Source organism: Lemur catta, chromosome 17 (assembly GCF_020740605.2).
Source record: "Lemur catta isolate mLemCat1 chromosome 17, mLemCat1.pri, whole genome shotgun sequence".
In the NCBI taxonomy this organism is placed as follows: Eukaryota; Metazoa; Chordata; class Mammalia; order Primates; family Lemuridae; genus Lemur; species Lemur catta.
In genome coordinates, this window is record NC_059144.1 from 1,318,501 (window position 1) to 1,331,177 (window position 12,677).

General features: G+C 50.5%; 1 protein-coding gene across 5 annotated transcripts in view; it reads left to right on the forward strand.

Annotated features, from left to right (window-relative positions):
- Positions 1–11,125, forward strand: part of ZBTB49 (zinc finger and BTB domain containing 49) — a 30,416-nt gene extending 19,291 nt beyond the window's left edge. For 3 of the 5 annotated variants that reach the window (XM_045528478.1, XM_045528477.1, XM_045528479.1), the window contains exons 6-8: positions 1,764–1,846; positions 1,939–2,100; positions 6,373–7,564. In XM_045528478.1, coding sequence (XP_045384434.1) covers positions 1,764–1,846; positions 1,939–2,100; positions 6,373–7,037 — 910 coding nt within the window. In that variant the 3' untranslated portion in view covers positions 7,038–7,564. Of the gene's footprint in view, positions 1–1,763; positions 1,847–1,938; positions 2,101–6,372; positions 7,565–7,873; positions 7,934–8,403; positions 9,669–9,805 lie in introns of those variants that run through there. The other 2 variants (XR_006729448.1, XM_045528480.1) reach the window with 2 other exon arrangements.
- The last annotated feature ends 1,552 nt before the right edge of the window (positions 11,126–12,677 follow it).

Here is a 12,677-nt window from a genome sequence, read left to right on the forward strand (position 1 = left end):
AGGAGGGTGGAACTAAGCCTTGATGGCAGGGTAGGATTTTGACTGGGCAATAAGAATCTGATTCTCGAGGTGGAATGGAGTATGTGGCAGTCTTCACCTTCTCCGCAGTGCACTGTACATGAGGAGCGCGTGTCCCGGGGCACAGGCCGGCGTGTCAGCACTCCTTCCCGCCACCAGGCTTCTCTCCTGGGCATCCATGACTCTGTCATCTGATGCTTGTGCTGGAACAACAGGCGTCAGCCAAGACTACAGCAGCCGTGAAGCTGTGTGCGCCCTGGTTACATAGTGTTTATATTCAGTCGTGTAATCATTCATTCACCATGTATTAGACACCTGCTGCATACCAAGTGCTGTGATGGGAACATAAACAGTACAGTCTCTGCCTCTGACAGGTTCATACTGAAGAGTCCCGGGGGAGGAGATGGGCATGGGGACAATTAGAAGTCACAGTCCTCTACTAAGGTCTGCAGCACCTGCTGTGGGAACAGTAGAGGACGAAGCGACTCTTGATTCAGTTTCGGGAACACAGTTGTCTCTGCTGGTGATAGAAAATAAAAAATAATAAGTAAAAGCTAAAGAGCCTAACATGTCTCCCTTTCTGCTATAGCTACATGAACACTGAAAGCCAAGTTCAGGGCCCAGGTATCATCAACTGCTCATTTCAGATGCCTGGTAGCACAGACCTCCTGCTGCCTCAGATGGTGTCACTTCACTGTCGGCCCCTGAAGGTCTTGTTCTGCACGGTGTTTCAAATCTGAGCCTTCTGAATTCCATTTAAAAATAAGGCATGTATTTACAGTCAGGTCTGTGTTCCACACTTTCCTGAGAACATAACATACTGTTCTGTCAAGTATGGTGGAAAGGAAAGAACAGAGATCTCTCCATCTGAGGGCCTGGGTTGGAAATGCCATCTAAGTCAAGTTAGTGACCACTCTGAACTTGGTTTCCCACCTGGAAAGTGGGGATGGAAGCGCCTGCCAGGTGGTCGTATGGAGCAGGGAAGTGGTGCTGTCTGTTCAGCACCTGTCCTGTCACCTGGCACACAGCAGCCGCTCAGTGAATGCCAGTTCCCTGTCTTCACCTGGGTCCCTTGGTTTCTCAGTGTAAGACTCACATGCATGAGTTTCTGTTTTGACTCAAGTAGGACGGAGAAGAACCTGTTCTCTGGGGATACTCAGGGCAGGGGGTGAGGATTTTCTAAAAACCTTTGTGGCCATATGTCTCAGCCCTTGACACTCTGAGCTGCTGCTTGCACTTCACCTTATAGTGAAAAGAGTGAGGGCTGCGCCTGCCAGGACCAGGGCAGAACCTGCTCTGGGCTCTCCAGGGGTCCTCCTTGGGCTGGCACCGCCACGGCGGGGTCTCCCTCAGGCCCTCAGGTGCACTGGCAGGACTGCGAGGGTGGAAGGGCCTCACTGGCCTCTGAGCTAATGAGACACACTTTTTTCTCTCTTACAGCCCCTAAGGTAATGCTAAACCTAGTGTCTGGTCTTGTGCTGTATAAAACTGAGGAAAAGAGTTTAATGAAACCAGTAGAAAAAATGTTTTAAAAACAAGACACTTGCATCATTTTTTACTTTTCTTAAAAAAAGGGAGAAGGGAAAGGGTTGTTTAAATGTACATTCCAAATGAAATCAGGCCCCTTCTGATTCCATTCTGAAGCTCTGTCGGGAGCAGATCATCTCCTCCTCAGTGACTTGCAGTTATAAAGATCCACAGTAATGCAGAAAGGTTCTGAATTGAATTTTCAAATTACATTCCAGGTTTGCAGCCTCTGGCGACGTCCAACGTCACATTATTATTCACTCAGGAGAAAAACCACACTTGTGTGACATCTGTGGTCGAGGTACAGCTGAGTGTTTTCCTCTTTTTTTTCTTGGAGATTTCTGATTAAAATGTTCTCTGTCTTTCAGCCTAATACTGTTCTGGTCTCTCTAGGGTTTAGTAACTTCAGTAATTTGAAGGAGCACAAAAAGACACACACGGCTGATAAAGTCTTCACCTGTGATGAATGTGGAAAGTCTTTTAATATGCAAAGGAAGTTAGTAAAACATAGAGTCCGGCACACGGGTGAGCGGCCTTACAGCTGTTCTGCCTGCGGTAAGTTTCTGGGTGTCACCTAGTCACCCGTGGTGTGGGGAGGGCCTTGCCCCCGCTCCTTCATTGGCTGATACAGTGCGTGGGATAAGTCATTTGTTTTGTCCTAGGTAAAGTGAGAGTAACGCTGTTTCTTTACTACCTCTCAACTAATCCTGCACTCATGTGTCAGGCATTTACTGCCTCACTTGGAGGTATCAGAAACTGTCCTAGATGCTCCAGGTACAAAGATGACTGTGATACGGTCTCAGGCACCAAGTGCTCATGGTCCAGATGGCAGGGGCGTGGGCAGTTGGCAAATGACAAGAGAGCAGGATGGGTGGCAGCCTCCACATGGACGATTGCGGTGTGGGGGCTGCAGGACGGTTTGTCCCACCAGAGCTTTAGGAGCACAGACTGGGGTCCAGAGGGTGGGTCTCTGAGATCAGGCGTCTGTGGAGCAAAGGTCATTTTCACAGGCACACTGAGACCATCAGGGAGGGCGAGCGGCGAGCGGCAGCCCTTGGCTCCAGGGCACGTGCCGCACAGATGGGCCAGGGGATGGCAACCCGGGGTCAGGTAACCCGTCCCCCGTGGTAGCAGTGACGGAGCCAGGGTCTACATGTGCGAGGCCTCAGAGGAGGGCGGTGAGTGTGCCTGTGGCAAGGACGCAGTGACGGCCACCGAGTCGTGAGCACAGCCGTGAGCAGAGGGAATTTCTGTGACCATCTGTTGCGAACAAGCGGGAAATGCTCCGGGTGCGGCTGTGAGAAGCCTGGAGGAGGACACGGTTCAGAGTGGCTCGTTCTGTCATCGGTGTCTTCAACCAGGCAGGACTTCTGGATAGGACCAGAAGGCAACTTTGTTTTTGTCTCTCCATTTAAATTGTATACAACTCTCCTGGAGACAGATTTAGGCAACTCCACCATAATCATTCTGATTACTCTTAGAAAGTAAAATTTTATCACTTTAAATCATGAACATAGTCTCTAAGCACTAATTTAGTGTCAGTTCCAAGGAATTAGCACAACTGTGAACTTGATTTAAAGTCAGATTTTCTCCCCACTCCTGCCCCCAGCCTTGCTGCCCCCCTGTCCTCCCATGGCAAAGGGGGCCAGGCAGGACCTTCTCCTCCACCCTCTCCCCAGCTCGCTAACCATGGCCTCTGACCCTGACAGGAGCAGCTTCGGGGGCACAGAGGGTAAATAGAGCAGGAGTGTTCTTATGTGACAGGTTCAATTGCTTTAACAGCTTTGAGACAATATTCCCATACCATAAAATTTACCAATTTAAAGTCGTCAATTCACTGATTTTTGGTATCTTCACAAAGCTGACTAATTCTCACCACAATCTAATTTTAGAACACTTTCATCACCCGCAAAAAGAAACCTCACACCCATTAGCAGTCACCCCCCATCCCCACCTGCCAGCCCCTGGCGGCCACTGATCTACTTTCAGTCTCTGAATTTGCCTGTTCTGGACATTTCACATGAATGAACTCATACAATATGGGGTCCTTTGTAGCTGTTGTGGACATTCACATACAGTGCTTACATGGATAAAGTGTTTTCATTTTCTGGAGGATGTAGACAGGTTCAATTTTACAACATCTACGCATTCTGAGCTTTTCAGTGTTTAAAGCTGCTCGCTCTCTCTGGCACTTCATAGTTCTCAAGACAGCCTTCCCTTCTCTTCCCCTAGCACCTCATTGCATCTTCCAAGATGCAGCCATGCATTTCCCGCCAGCTCTTTTCTTCCCTCTAGCCCTGGATTTTGTGGCATTTTGCTCCAGGGAGACTCTCTCTCACCTGATTTGGAGCAGTCCAGGGTGCCCCCTGTCCTGTGCAGGGAGCACTGGCCCTCTTGTGTCCCACTGGATGTGCCCTGCAGGAGACGGGCGCCCCTGCACTCTGCCCTCCTCATGGCTGGGACGCAAGTCAAGCCAAGCTCCTCCCTTGACTTAAGGGATAAAAGAAAGACACCTCCCATACTCTTCTCCCCTCGTGGGAATGCTACTGTGACTAAAATTTATATGTATTAAGGACCCTAAAAATCGTTGTCTTGCCTTGCCCAATAATTCTACCATTGAGAATTTATCCTAAAGAAGTAATGAAAAGAAAGACAAAAACTTCATGCCTGAAGATGTTAATTGAGCCATGTTATACATCATGTATAATACAGTTAGTTGGAAGCAGCCAGAATGTGTAGCAATAAAAGAACAGTTATGAAGTTCGAATCCCCAAGATACCACATATTTAAGTAAAGGGCACATTACAAAGACAACAAAGCAAATGGTAAAAATGCTGTCACGGTAGTGTTAAGTGAAGAATACCGAGCCTGACATTGTGGGCAAACTGTAGACATGAAAACACAGAGGCCAAGGTTACTGTGGTGTGTTGTTGCTATGTTATTTTATATGGAAAAAGTGCCCAAAGTTTAATGCTTGCATACCACGTCTAATTTAATTGTTCAAAGGCTTTTAAAAAAAAAATTAGCCCATCTGGTTGCTTGACTGGGGCTAGATAGCTGAGACTTCAAATGTAGGGACATATGCATAATTGAGAAGTTCCAGGTATATATCCATGTATGTCATGTAGTTATTCTCAGGTGGTCCTTTGTATCTATCTATACTATGAACTCTTTAACGTTATGTTTCGATCTGTCGCTTCTCATCTTTCCTGTTCTCATTGTGGAACTAGATCACTTACCTTTATCATATTCACAGAAAAAAAGAAAGGTGTATGCATACAAAGGTGTATGTGTACAATTTTGTTAAATTCTAGAAGAAAATGTGGGAAAGTCTCTTATAGACATTGGCCTAGGCAAAGAATTTATGAAGAAGACCCCAAAGGCAATCCCAGAAACAACAAAAATAAATAAATGGGAACTGATTAAATTAAAAAGCTTCTGCACAGCCAAAGAAACTGTCACAAGAGTAAATAGACAACCTACAGAATGGGAAAAAATTTTTGCATGCTACACATCCGATAAAGGACTGATAACTAGAATCTATTTAGAACTCAGGACAATCAGCAAGAAAAAAATCAAACAACCCTATCACAAAGTGGGCAAAGGACATAAACAGAAATTTTTCAAAAGAAGAGAGAAGAATGGCCAACAAACATATGAAAAAATGCTCAACATCTCTAATCATCAGGGAAATGCGAATCAAAACCACAATGAGATATCACTTAACTCCAGTGAGAATAGCCTTTATCAAAAAATCCCATAATAACAAATGTTGGCATGGATGCAGAGAGACAGGAACACTCATACACTGCTGGTGGGACTGCAAACTAGTGCAACCTCTGTGGAAAGCAATATGGAGATACCTTAAACAGATACAAGTAGACCTACCATTTGATCCAGCAATCCCATTATTGGGCATCTACCTAAAAGAACAAAAGACATTCTATGACAAAGATATCCGCACCCGAATGTTTACAGCAGCACAATTCACAACTGCGAAGATCTGGAAACAACCCAAGTGCCCATCAATACATGAGTGGATTAATAAAATGTGGTATATGTATTCCATGGAGTATTACTCAGCTATAAGAAATAATGGTGATATAGAATCTCTTATGTTCTCCTGGGTAGAGCTGGAACCCATTCTACTAAGTGAAGTATCCCAAGAATGGAAAAATAAGCACCACATGTACTCACCAGCAAATTGGTTTCACTGATCATCACCTAAGAGCACAATGAGGAATAACATTGATCGGGTGTCAGGCAGATGTGGGTGGGGGAGGGGATGGGTGTATACACACATAATGAGTGCGATATGTACTGTCTAGGGGATGGACACGTTTGAAGCTCTGACTCGGGGGCAGGGAGGAGCAAGGGCAATATACCCAAACTTTTGTACTCCCATAATATGCTGAAATAAGAATAAAAAGAAGAATTAATCATACCAAAAAAAAAGCTAAATGCATAAATACCTTTGGAAAAGATGTTTCTAAAGTATAGATTGGCTGTGTTAAATTTACGAAACTGACAAGAGCTGTGGTGTCCCTACACCGACCTGGCAGGAACAGGCGACCCGACTCATCCAGCATGGTACCCTGTGCCGGGAGACATGGCGAGAGTCCAGCAGACTCGCGCTGAGATATCAGAACCCAAAGGCCGCGCTCCGCTGGGGCCGTGCACCCCACGGATGGAAAGCCTTCCAGAGTGAGCAGGTGCCGTCGGACTGCTAGCTCTCCTTAAATCGGAGTATCTCAGTATCTTAGGAGGGAGAAGAGGAAATCCTTCCAGAATGGCCACTGCTAAAACCATCCTTTTTTCTTTTTCCAGGAAAATGCTTTGGGGGATCAGGTGACCTGCGCAGGCACGTCCGCACCCACACTGGCGAGAAGCCGTACGCGTGCGAGGTCTGCAGCAAGCGCTTCACCCGCTCCGCCGTGCTGCGGCGCCACGCGAAGGTGCACTGCCGAGCTGGCGGCGCGGGCCCGGGCGTGCTGGGCGGGCTCGCTCGAGCCCTTGAGAGGTCTCAGAGCTCGGACTCTTTTTCCCAGGACACGTCCGTGACGATGCCAGTGTCAGTTAAAGTCCCCGTCAACCCAGTGGAAAATCCCGTGACAGAATTTGATAGCCACTCTGCCAGCCGCTATTGCAAGTTGCAGTCCATGATTGACCCTCATGCGGTTGGTGACCAGGAGAAACTAGGCGTGGGGCCTGGTAAGCTGGCCAGGCCCCGGATGCAGCAGGCGCAGCACCTGGCGGACGCAGAGGCGGACGCAGACGTGGACAGCTCGGCCCGCGGCGGGCCGCTGCAGACCGGCGGCGCGGCGGTGGTTCGCTCGTCCCTGGCTGCCCTGGACAGCCACTGCACCGATCCCCTGGGCGGTCGCGCGCCGTCCGCAGCTTACAGGAGCTCAGAGGGACAGTTCTTCTCCAGCATGACTCTCTGGGGGCTAGCGATGAAGACGCTGCAGAATGAAAATGAGTTGGACCAGTGATGTCTACGCCAGCATCTGTCAACAGAGTCTTTTTCTCAGCTTGGCGGACTGGTCTCAGGCTACTGGAGAGAACCATTTTCCCTGTGACTGGCCCCTTCTCACCAGTCAGAGAATATTTAGACAATTCCCTTCTGAAGGTGGCTGATAATTTGAAGCATCTGGAGCTCAGGGTTGGGACGAAAGGCCCGCTGCTCACCACCGAGCAGGTGCCGGGGTGGAGGGCTTGCGGCGCAGAAGCCAAAGGCTTGGAAAGGCTGTCTCGTTCACTTTAGCCAGCATGAGAGTGTGATACTTTGTGTCAACTACTGTACATTTTGGTCATGTTAAAGGAATTATATATGTATAATAATACAAATATTTTCGCATTTTTACAAGATACTTGTAGCATTTTGTATTTTTAAATATTTACACAGATTTTATTTGTATATGAAACTCATACTATAATTTAATTTGAATAAATGAAACTTGCTTTTTTATATAATATTGTATGTTTTCTCCAGCATTTTTATGAATCTAAAGATGATAGAGGCATAAAAATACATACCAACGAGGACTCGTCCTGCAAGGGTAAGCGCCGCGTCGGTCGTTCTGCGCTCCTGGTGCCCTGCGCTTCAGAGCAGTCAGAGCAGGCTGGGTCCTGGCTGCCACTCACGGCCAGGTCATGGGAGAGCTACTCAACCTCTCAGGATCTTCTCTGTGTTTTCTTTTCTACAGTATGAGATGAATATCTTGCAGCATTTTTGTAAGGCTCCAGTGATCTGATCATCCACTTGAAAATACCTGCCCAAGGTCTCGCCCTTGGCAGAGCCTCCTAAACATGTGTTTCTTCCCAACAGATTTGACAGCCTCCGTGAGAGAACTGGACATGCCCATAGCACTGTCGCTAGAATGTCAAGGTAAGGTCAGGGGTGTGAAGATGTAGTCACCTGTGTGGCATGACATAGATTATCTGCCTAGAGCACTGCTTGCACAGAGGACTGGAGTATTTGAAAGCACCCTTGAATGTGCTCATTAGTGGCTCTAACTCAGAAGTATGTATACCCAATGGAAGACGCTAGTAAGTAGGTAAAGATTTTGTTAGAAAAACGGCACAGTTGCAGAGGAGGGTGTCAGCCCTGAGGTCCAATTCAGGTGCACTGTCTGGTTTCCAGCCGTCAGCTGCCCCCTGGCCCCACCAGGCTGGTGCAGCAAGCATCTGTTATCCCCGTAATACACGTGGATGGACTTGAGCTTCACATGGGTTAGCGACCCACAGGAAGTGTGTAGCTAATGACCCTTGTGTAGGGTGTGCCCGCGAGGGGAAACTTGGGGCCTAAGAGTCGCACCTGAAGGTTGACCTCGCTGTTCTTCCTGCTGCCTCTTCCAGCTCCTCCCTCACCTGACCCTGGTAGCTCCTCAGCACCCAGCTCCTGCAGTCCCTTGAGCCTCAGCTGTTGCTATGGATACTTAGGCTATGCCCTGGGCTCCCAAACCTCCTGGGGAACCCAGCTCTGCTGTCCGAGCCTGCACACGGGGAGCGGAGCCAGGCCGGTGGGGAAGCCATTCTCTGATTTCTCCAGTGACTCTCCTGAGCCCTCGTCCTGCATCTAAGCATTCCCTCCTTGATGGAGACTACGCTGTCCTGGACAGCTGTGTCACACTGTCACCTGTCTCAAGCCTCCCCAGGGCACCCCACCCTCACACTCACGGTCCTGCTTCCTACTTCTCCCAGGAGGGGGGAGCAAACAGGAAGGAGCCCATCCCTCACCCCCCTATGCCCCTACCACCTCCCTGCATCTGCACCTGTGGACTCTGCACCCCCATGACACGGCGGCCGCCCACACCCTCAGCTTCCCAGCCGGGCTGGCTCTGTCCCAGCAGCACTTCTTGCCACTGTCTGACCCACTACATATTTCACCTAGGGAATGTTCTGGATACCTTTTAGTCAAAGTATCAGGCCTCCTGGATTGAGCCCTAATTTTCTTTTCTCTTGAACCCCGGCCATCTGACTTTTGTCCCATTACTGCACTGGAATACTTTCTGCCCAGGTCACCGATGACCTCTCCACTGCCACATCCAGCAATCAGTTCCCAGTCCCCATCTAAGTCGACTCTTATGCAGGATTTAACACTTCAGCAGCAAGGTGATCCCTCTTTCCTTCTTGAAACAAGAACCAAGAGGATGGTTCCCTCTAAGTTTCACCTCACTCACCGGCTGCTCAGTCTCATGCTGTCCCCCACAGCCCACATTCTAAAGTCGGGGTGCCCTCAGCACAGGCCCTGGGCATCCTCTCTGGCCTTGCTCACTTGCCGGCCACCTCATGCCTAACAACCCCATGACTCCCAAACACGTGTCTGTCCTCCCCGGAACTCCAGAATCCTGTTTCAGGGGCTACCAGCACCCTGACTGTCCAGCAGACATCACAGACAAGAGCTCTCGAGACCAAGCTCCTCGTCGCCTCCCAACCCTCTTCCTTCTGCTCTCCGCTGCCTCCGTCACCGGCAAGCCCGGCCTCCCAGTTGCTCCGACCGCAGACCTGAAGAGCTGTCTCACGCCCATCAGGAAACTCTTGGGAACCTCCCACGCGCCAGGCGTTGGGTTTGCCGAGGTACAAAGAGCACGACTTGAGTTGGCCGAGGTAACTATTTTCAATAAATCTGCTTGATGAGGACAATAACTGGTTCTTGTATGATAGAATAAAGCTTTAGGGGAAAACATTAAAACCCAAGCTTTTTTCATTCTTATTTCCTTTCTCTTCCTTTTCTCTCCTTGTCACTCTGCCCCTAAAGCCTTACCCTAAATAAGGAAGAACTCAGAAGGGGTGAAGAGGCTTGGATGTGCATCAGTGGTACTTAGACAGCAAATTCCCCCACGGTGGACCAGGCCTTGCCTTCGTGCCTACAGCTCGACCATCCGCAGCAAGAATTAGACTGTGTGTGTGTGTGTGCACGTGTGTGCACTGATCCCAGACTCAGGACACCAGGATTGTGTTTGTGGCTCCATCACTAACTGATCACGTGGCAAACACCCCTTCTCACTGGTCTTCAATGACTGTGCAATGGCTGTGGGATTTCCATTCTCTGAGAAAAGCCCATGACTAGGTTTCTATGGAACCTTTCAGGGTCAAGAGCTGGCTTCCATTGCCAAGTCGGAAGGAGAGGCCAAGAGGCTGGCAGGCCATCAGAAACCCCAGCATCTTAGAATGTCGGAGCAGAAAGGGACCTTACAAATCATATCCTGTTTTTGAGGGTTTCACCCTTCTGTGAGCTCAGCTAGCTTGCTAACGACGCAGGTGTTTGGAAGTGCTGATTCTGAAGGTGGGGGCAAGACCTAGGAATCTGCATTTAGCGAGTTTTCTGATGATTCTGAGGCAGAGGGTACAAGGACAGAACTTGAAGGATCTGATCTAGTCCCAATCCCTCACTGTACAGATGGCCTCAGACGAGAGGTGACTTGCCCAGGAATGACGAGAGCAAAGACTTCGTGTCCGCGGGATGCCAGCCCCAGTGGCAAGTGCTCAAGTGCCTGCTCACTTAAACTCCTAGGAACCCAGATCCTGTGATGGCCTGCCTGGACAGATGGGGACAGTGACTCCCGAGAGGCCAAGGAACTTACCAAACGCCACCCGGAAGTGGCAGAGTTGGGCCCCAATATCCAGGGTGACTCGGCGGCAAAGCCCAAAGCCGGGTTCGGACCCAGCCCGCATGGAACGCGGGGCTGGCGGGTTTCGCGAGAACAACCCGCTGTTTAACTCGTGGAACCCGTGACGTCCTTCTCCTGGAGTGTCTCACCTACCTTCCCCTTTAACTTCTTTTTTTCTTATCAAAAGATACAAATAAGTAAAAAGGAAAACTGGCTGTACCCCCTGGGGAGGCTGCCGACAGCGGGGGTGTCGGGACAGTGAGGACGCCTCGGTTTATTTCCCTCCAGGCTTCCCCTACAGCCCGCCCCGAACGCCTGCAGACACCTGAACATTCTGTTAAGTGGCTCATGCTGCGCATACTGTTCTGGAATCTGTCTTTTCACACAGAGAATTGTCATAATCTTCCCTTGTCAAAAAATCTTGGACTGAAGGTTTCAGCAAAAAAACAAAAGGAAAAAAATGTGTGTCGACACCAACACTGAACCCGTATGATGCTCCCACGTCGCTTCCGTCCCAGGTACCCGCGAAGGGACGGCGCCCTGGAGCGGACGGCGGGCGGCTTCCTGCGGGTTTCCGTGCGGCCGCCAGATGGCGCCGTAACACAGGCGCGACGCGGCCCGGGCGGCCTCCGCGGCTGCAGCGCTGGTCCGGGCTGCGCTCGCCGCCCTCTGCAGACGACAAAGCCGACCCGGCCCGGCGCCCCCCGCCGCCCTCTGCAGACGACAAAGCCGTCCCGGCCCGGCGCCCCCTCGCCGCCCCACCCCAGGAGGCCTGTTGGTGAGGTGGCATTTTCTTCCGCCCCAGTTTGGAGGAATGTGTCCTAAGAAGGGAAGTCACTTGCTTACGGGTTTTCCAACCTGTGGAGTGCTGACTGTGGCCTGGGCCCTCTGTTCCCTCTGGAGATGGCCCAGGACAGCCCGGCCTAGGCCCCACCCCCAGCTGTCAACGTGGCCAGCTCCCAGGGTTCCGGCCTCCATGACTGTCTGTAAAATGGGTTTAAACAATAGCTCTAAGCAGGGGTGACCCTAGCAAGCGTGATGCTCGGTGAAAGACGCCAGACACACAAGGCCACATACTGTGTGATCACACTTAGGTGTCCAGAACAGGCATATCCACAGGGACGGAAAGTAGACTAGAGGCTGTGGCGGCTGGGGGGAGAGGACTGGGGAGTGACTGCTTAAAGGATTTCTGTTTGGGGTGATGAGAAGTTCTGGAACTGGGCAGTGGGTGTTGTGGACGGGGGGTGCTCTCCCTCCCCCCACATTCACGTGGTGTGTTAAAGCTCTGAGAGCGAGGTGGCTCTTTGGAGATAGGGCCTTCAAGGAAGTAATTAAGGTTAAATGAGGCCATCAGCGTGGGCCCTGATCCCATAGGACTGATGTCCTTGAAGGAAAAGGAAGAGACCCCAGGTTCCCCCCCCTGCCCTCCCCTCTCCTCTCCTCCCCCTCTGGCAGAAAGAGCGGGTGAGCGCCCAGCAAGGAGGTGGGGCCGTCTGCAGGCCGCGGCTCACCCTCCTCGCAGACTCCCATCCTCCAGAGCTGTGCGGAAACACGTGCACACCCCCGGCCTGTGGCATCTCGCCGTGGCCGCCAGAGCAGACTGAGGCAGTGGAGGTGGCTGCACAAATTGTGCATGATCTAAATGCCACTGAATCGCACACTGAAAAATAGTTAAAGCAGTCATTTTTGTGTTATTTCACCAAGATAAAAATAATAACCCAACCCAAATAGCGCCATGCCCCCTCCCCCCCGCACCGCGCAGGCTGGCGTGGTCAGAGTGCGACTCACACCCCTTTGGGCTGCTGCTTACTGATGAAAAAGTGGGAACAGCAGCCACAGGGCCTGGCGTTCTTCAGTGCAGCTGCCACCGGAAACATATTCATGCTGTGGGCCCTGATTTTTGTTGGAAAATTCAACCACCATAAGCAATCAATGTAAACTGAGGTCAAATAATTGTTGACCAGCACCTGGTGTGATGAGAGGAACAGCTCAGAGTAACCCAGCTGTGACTGACACAGT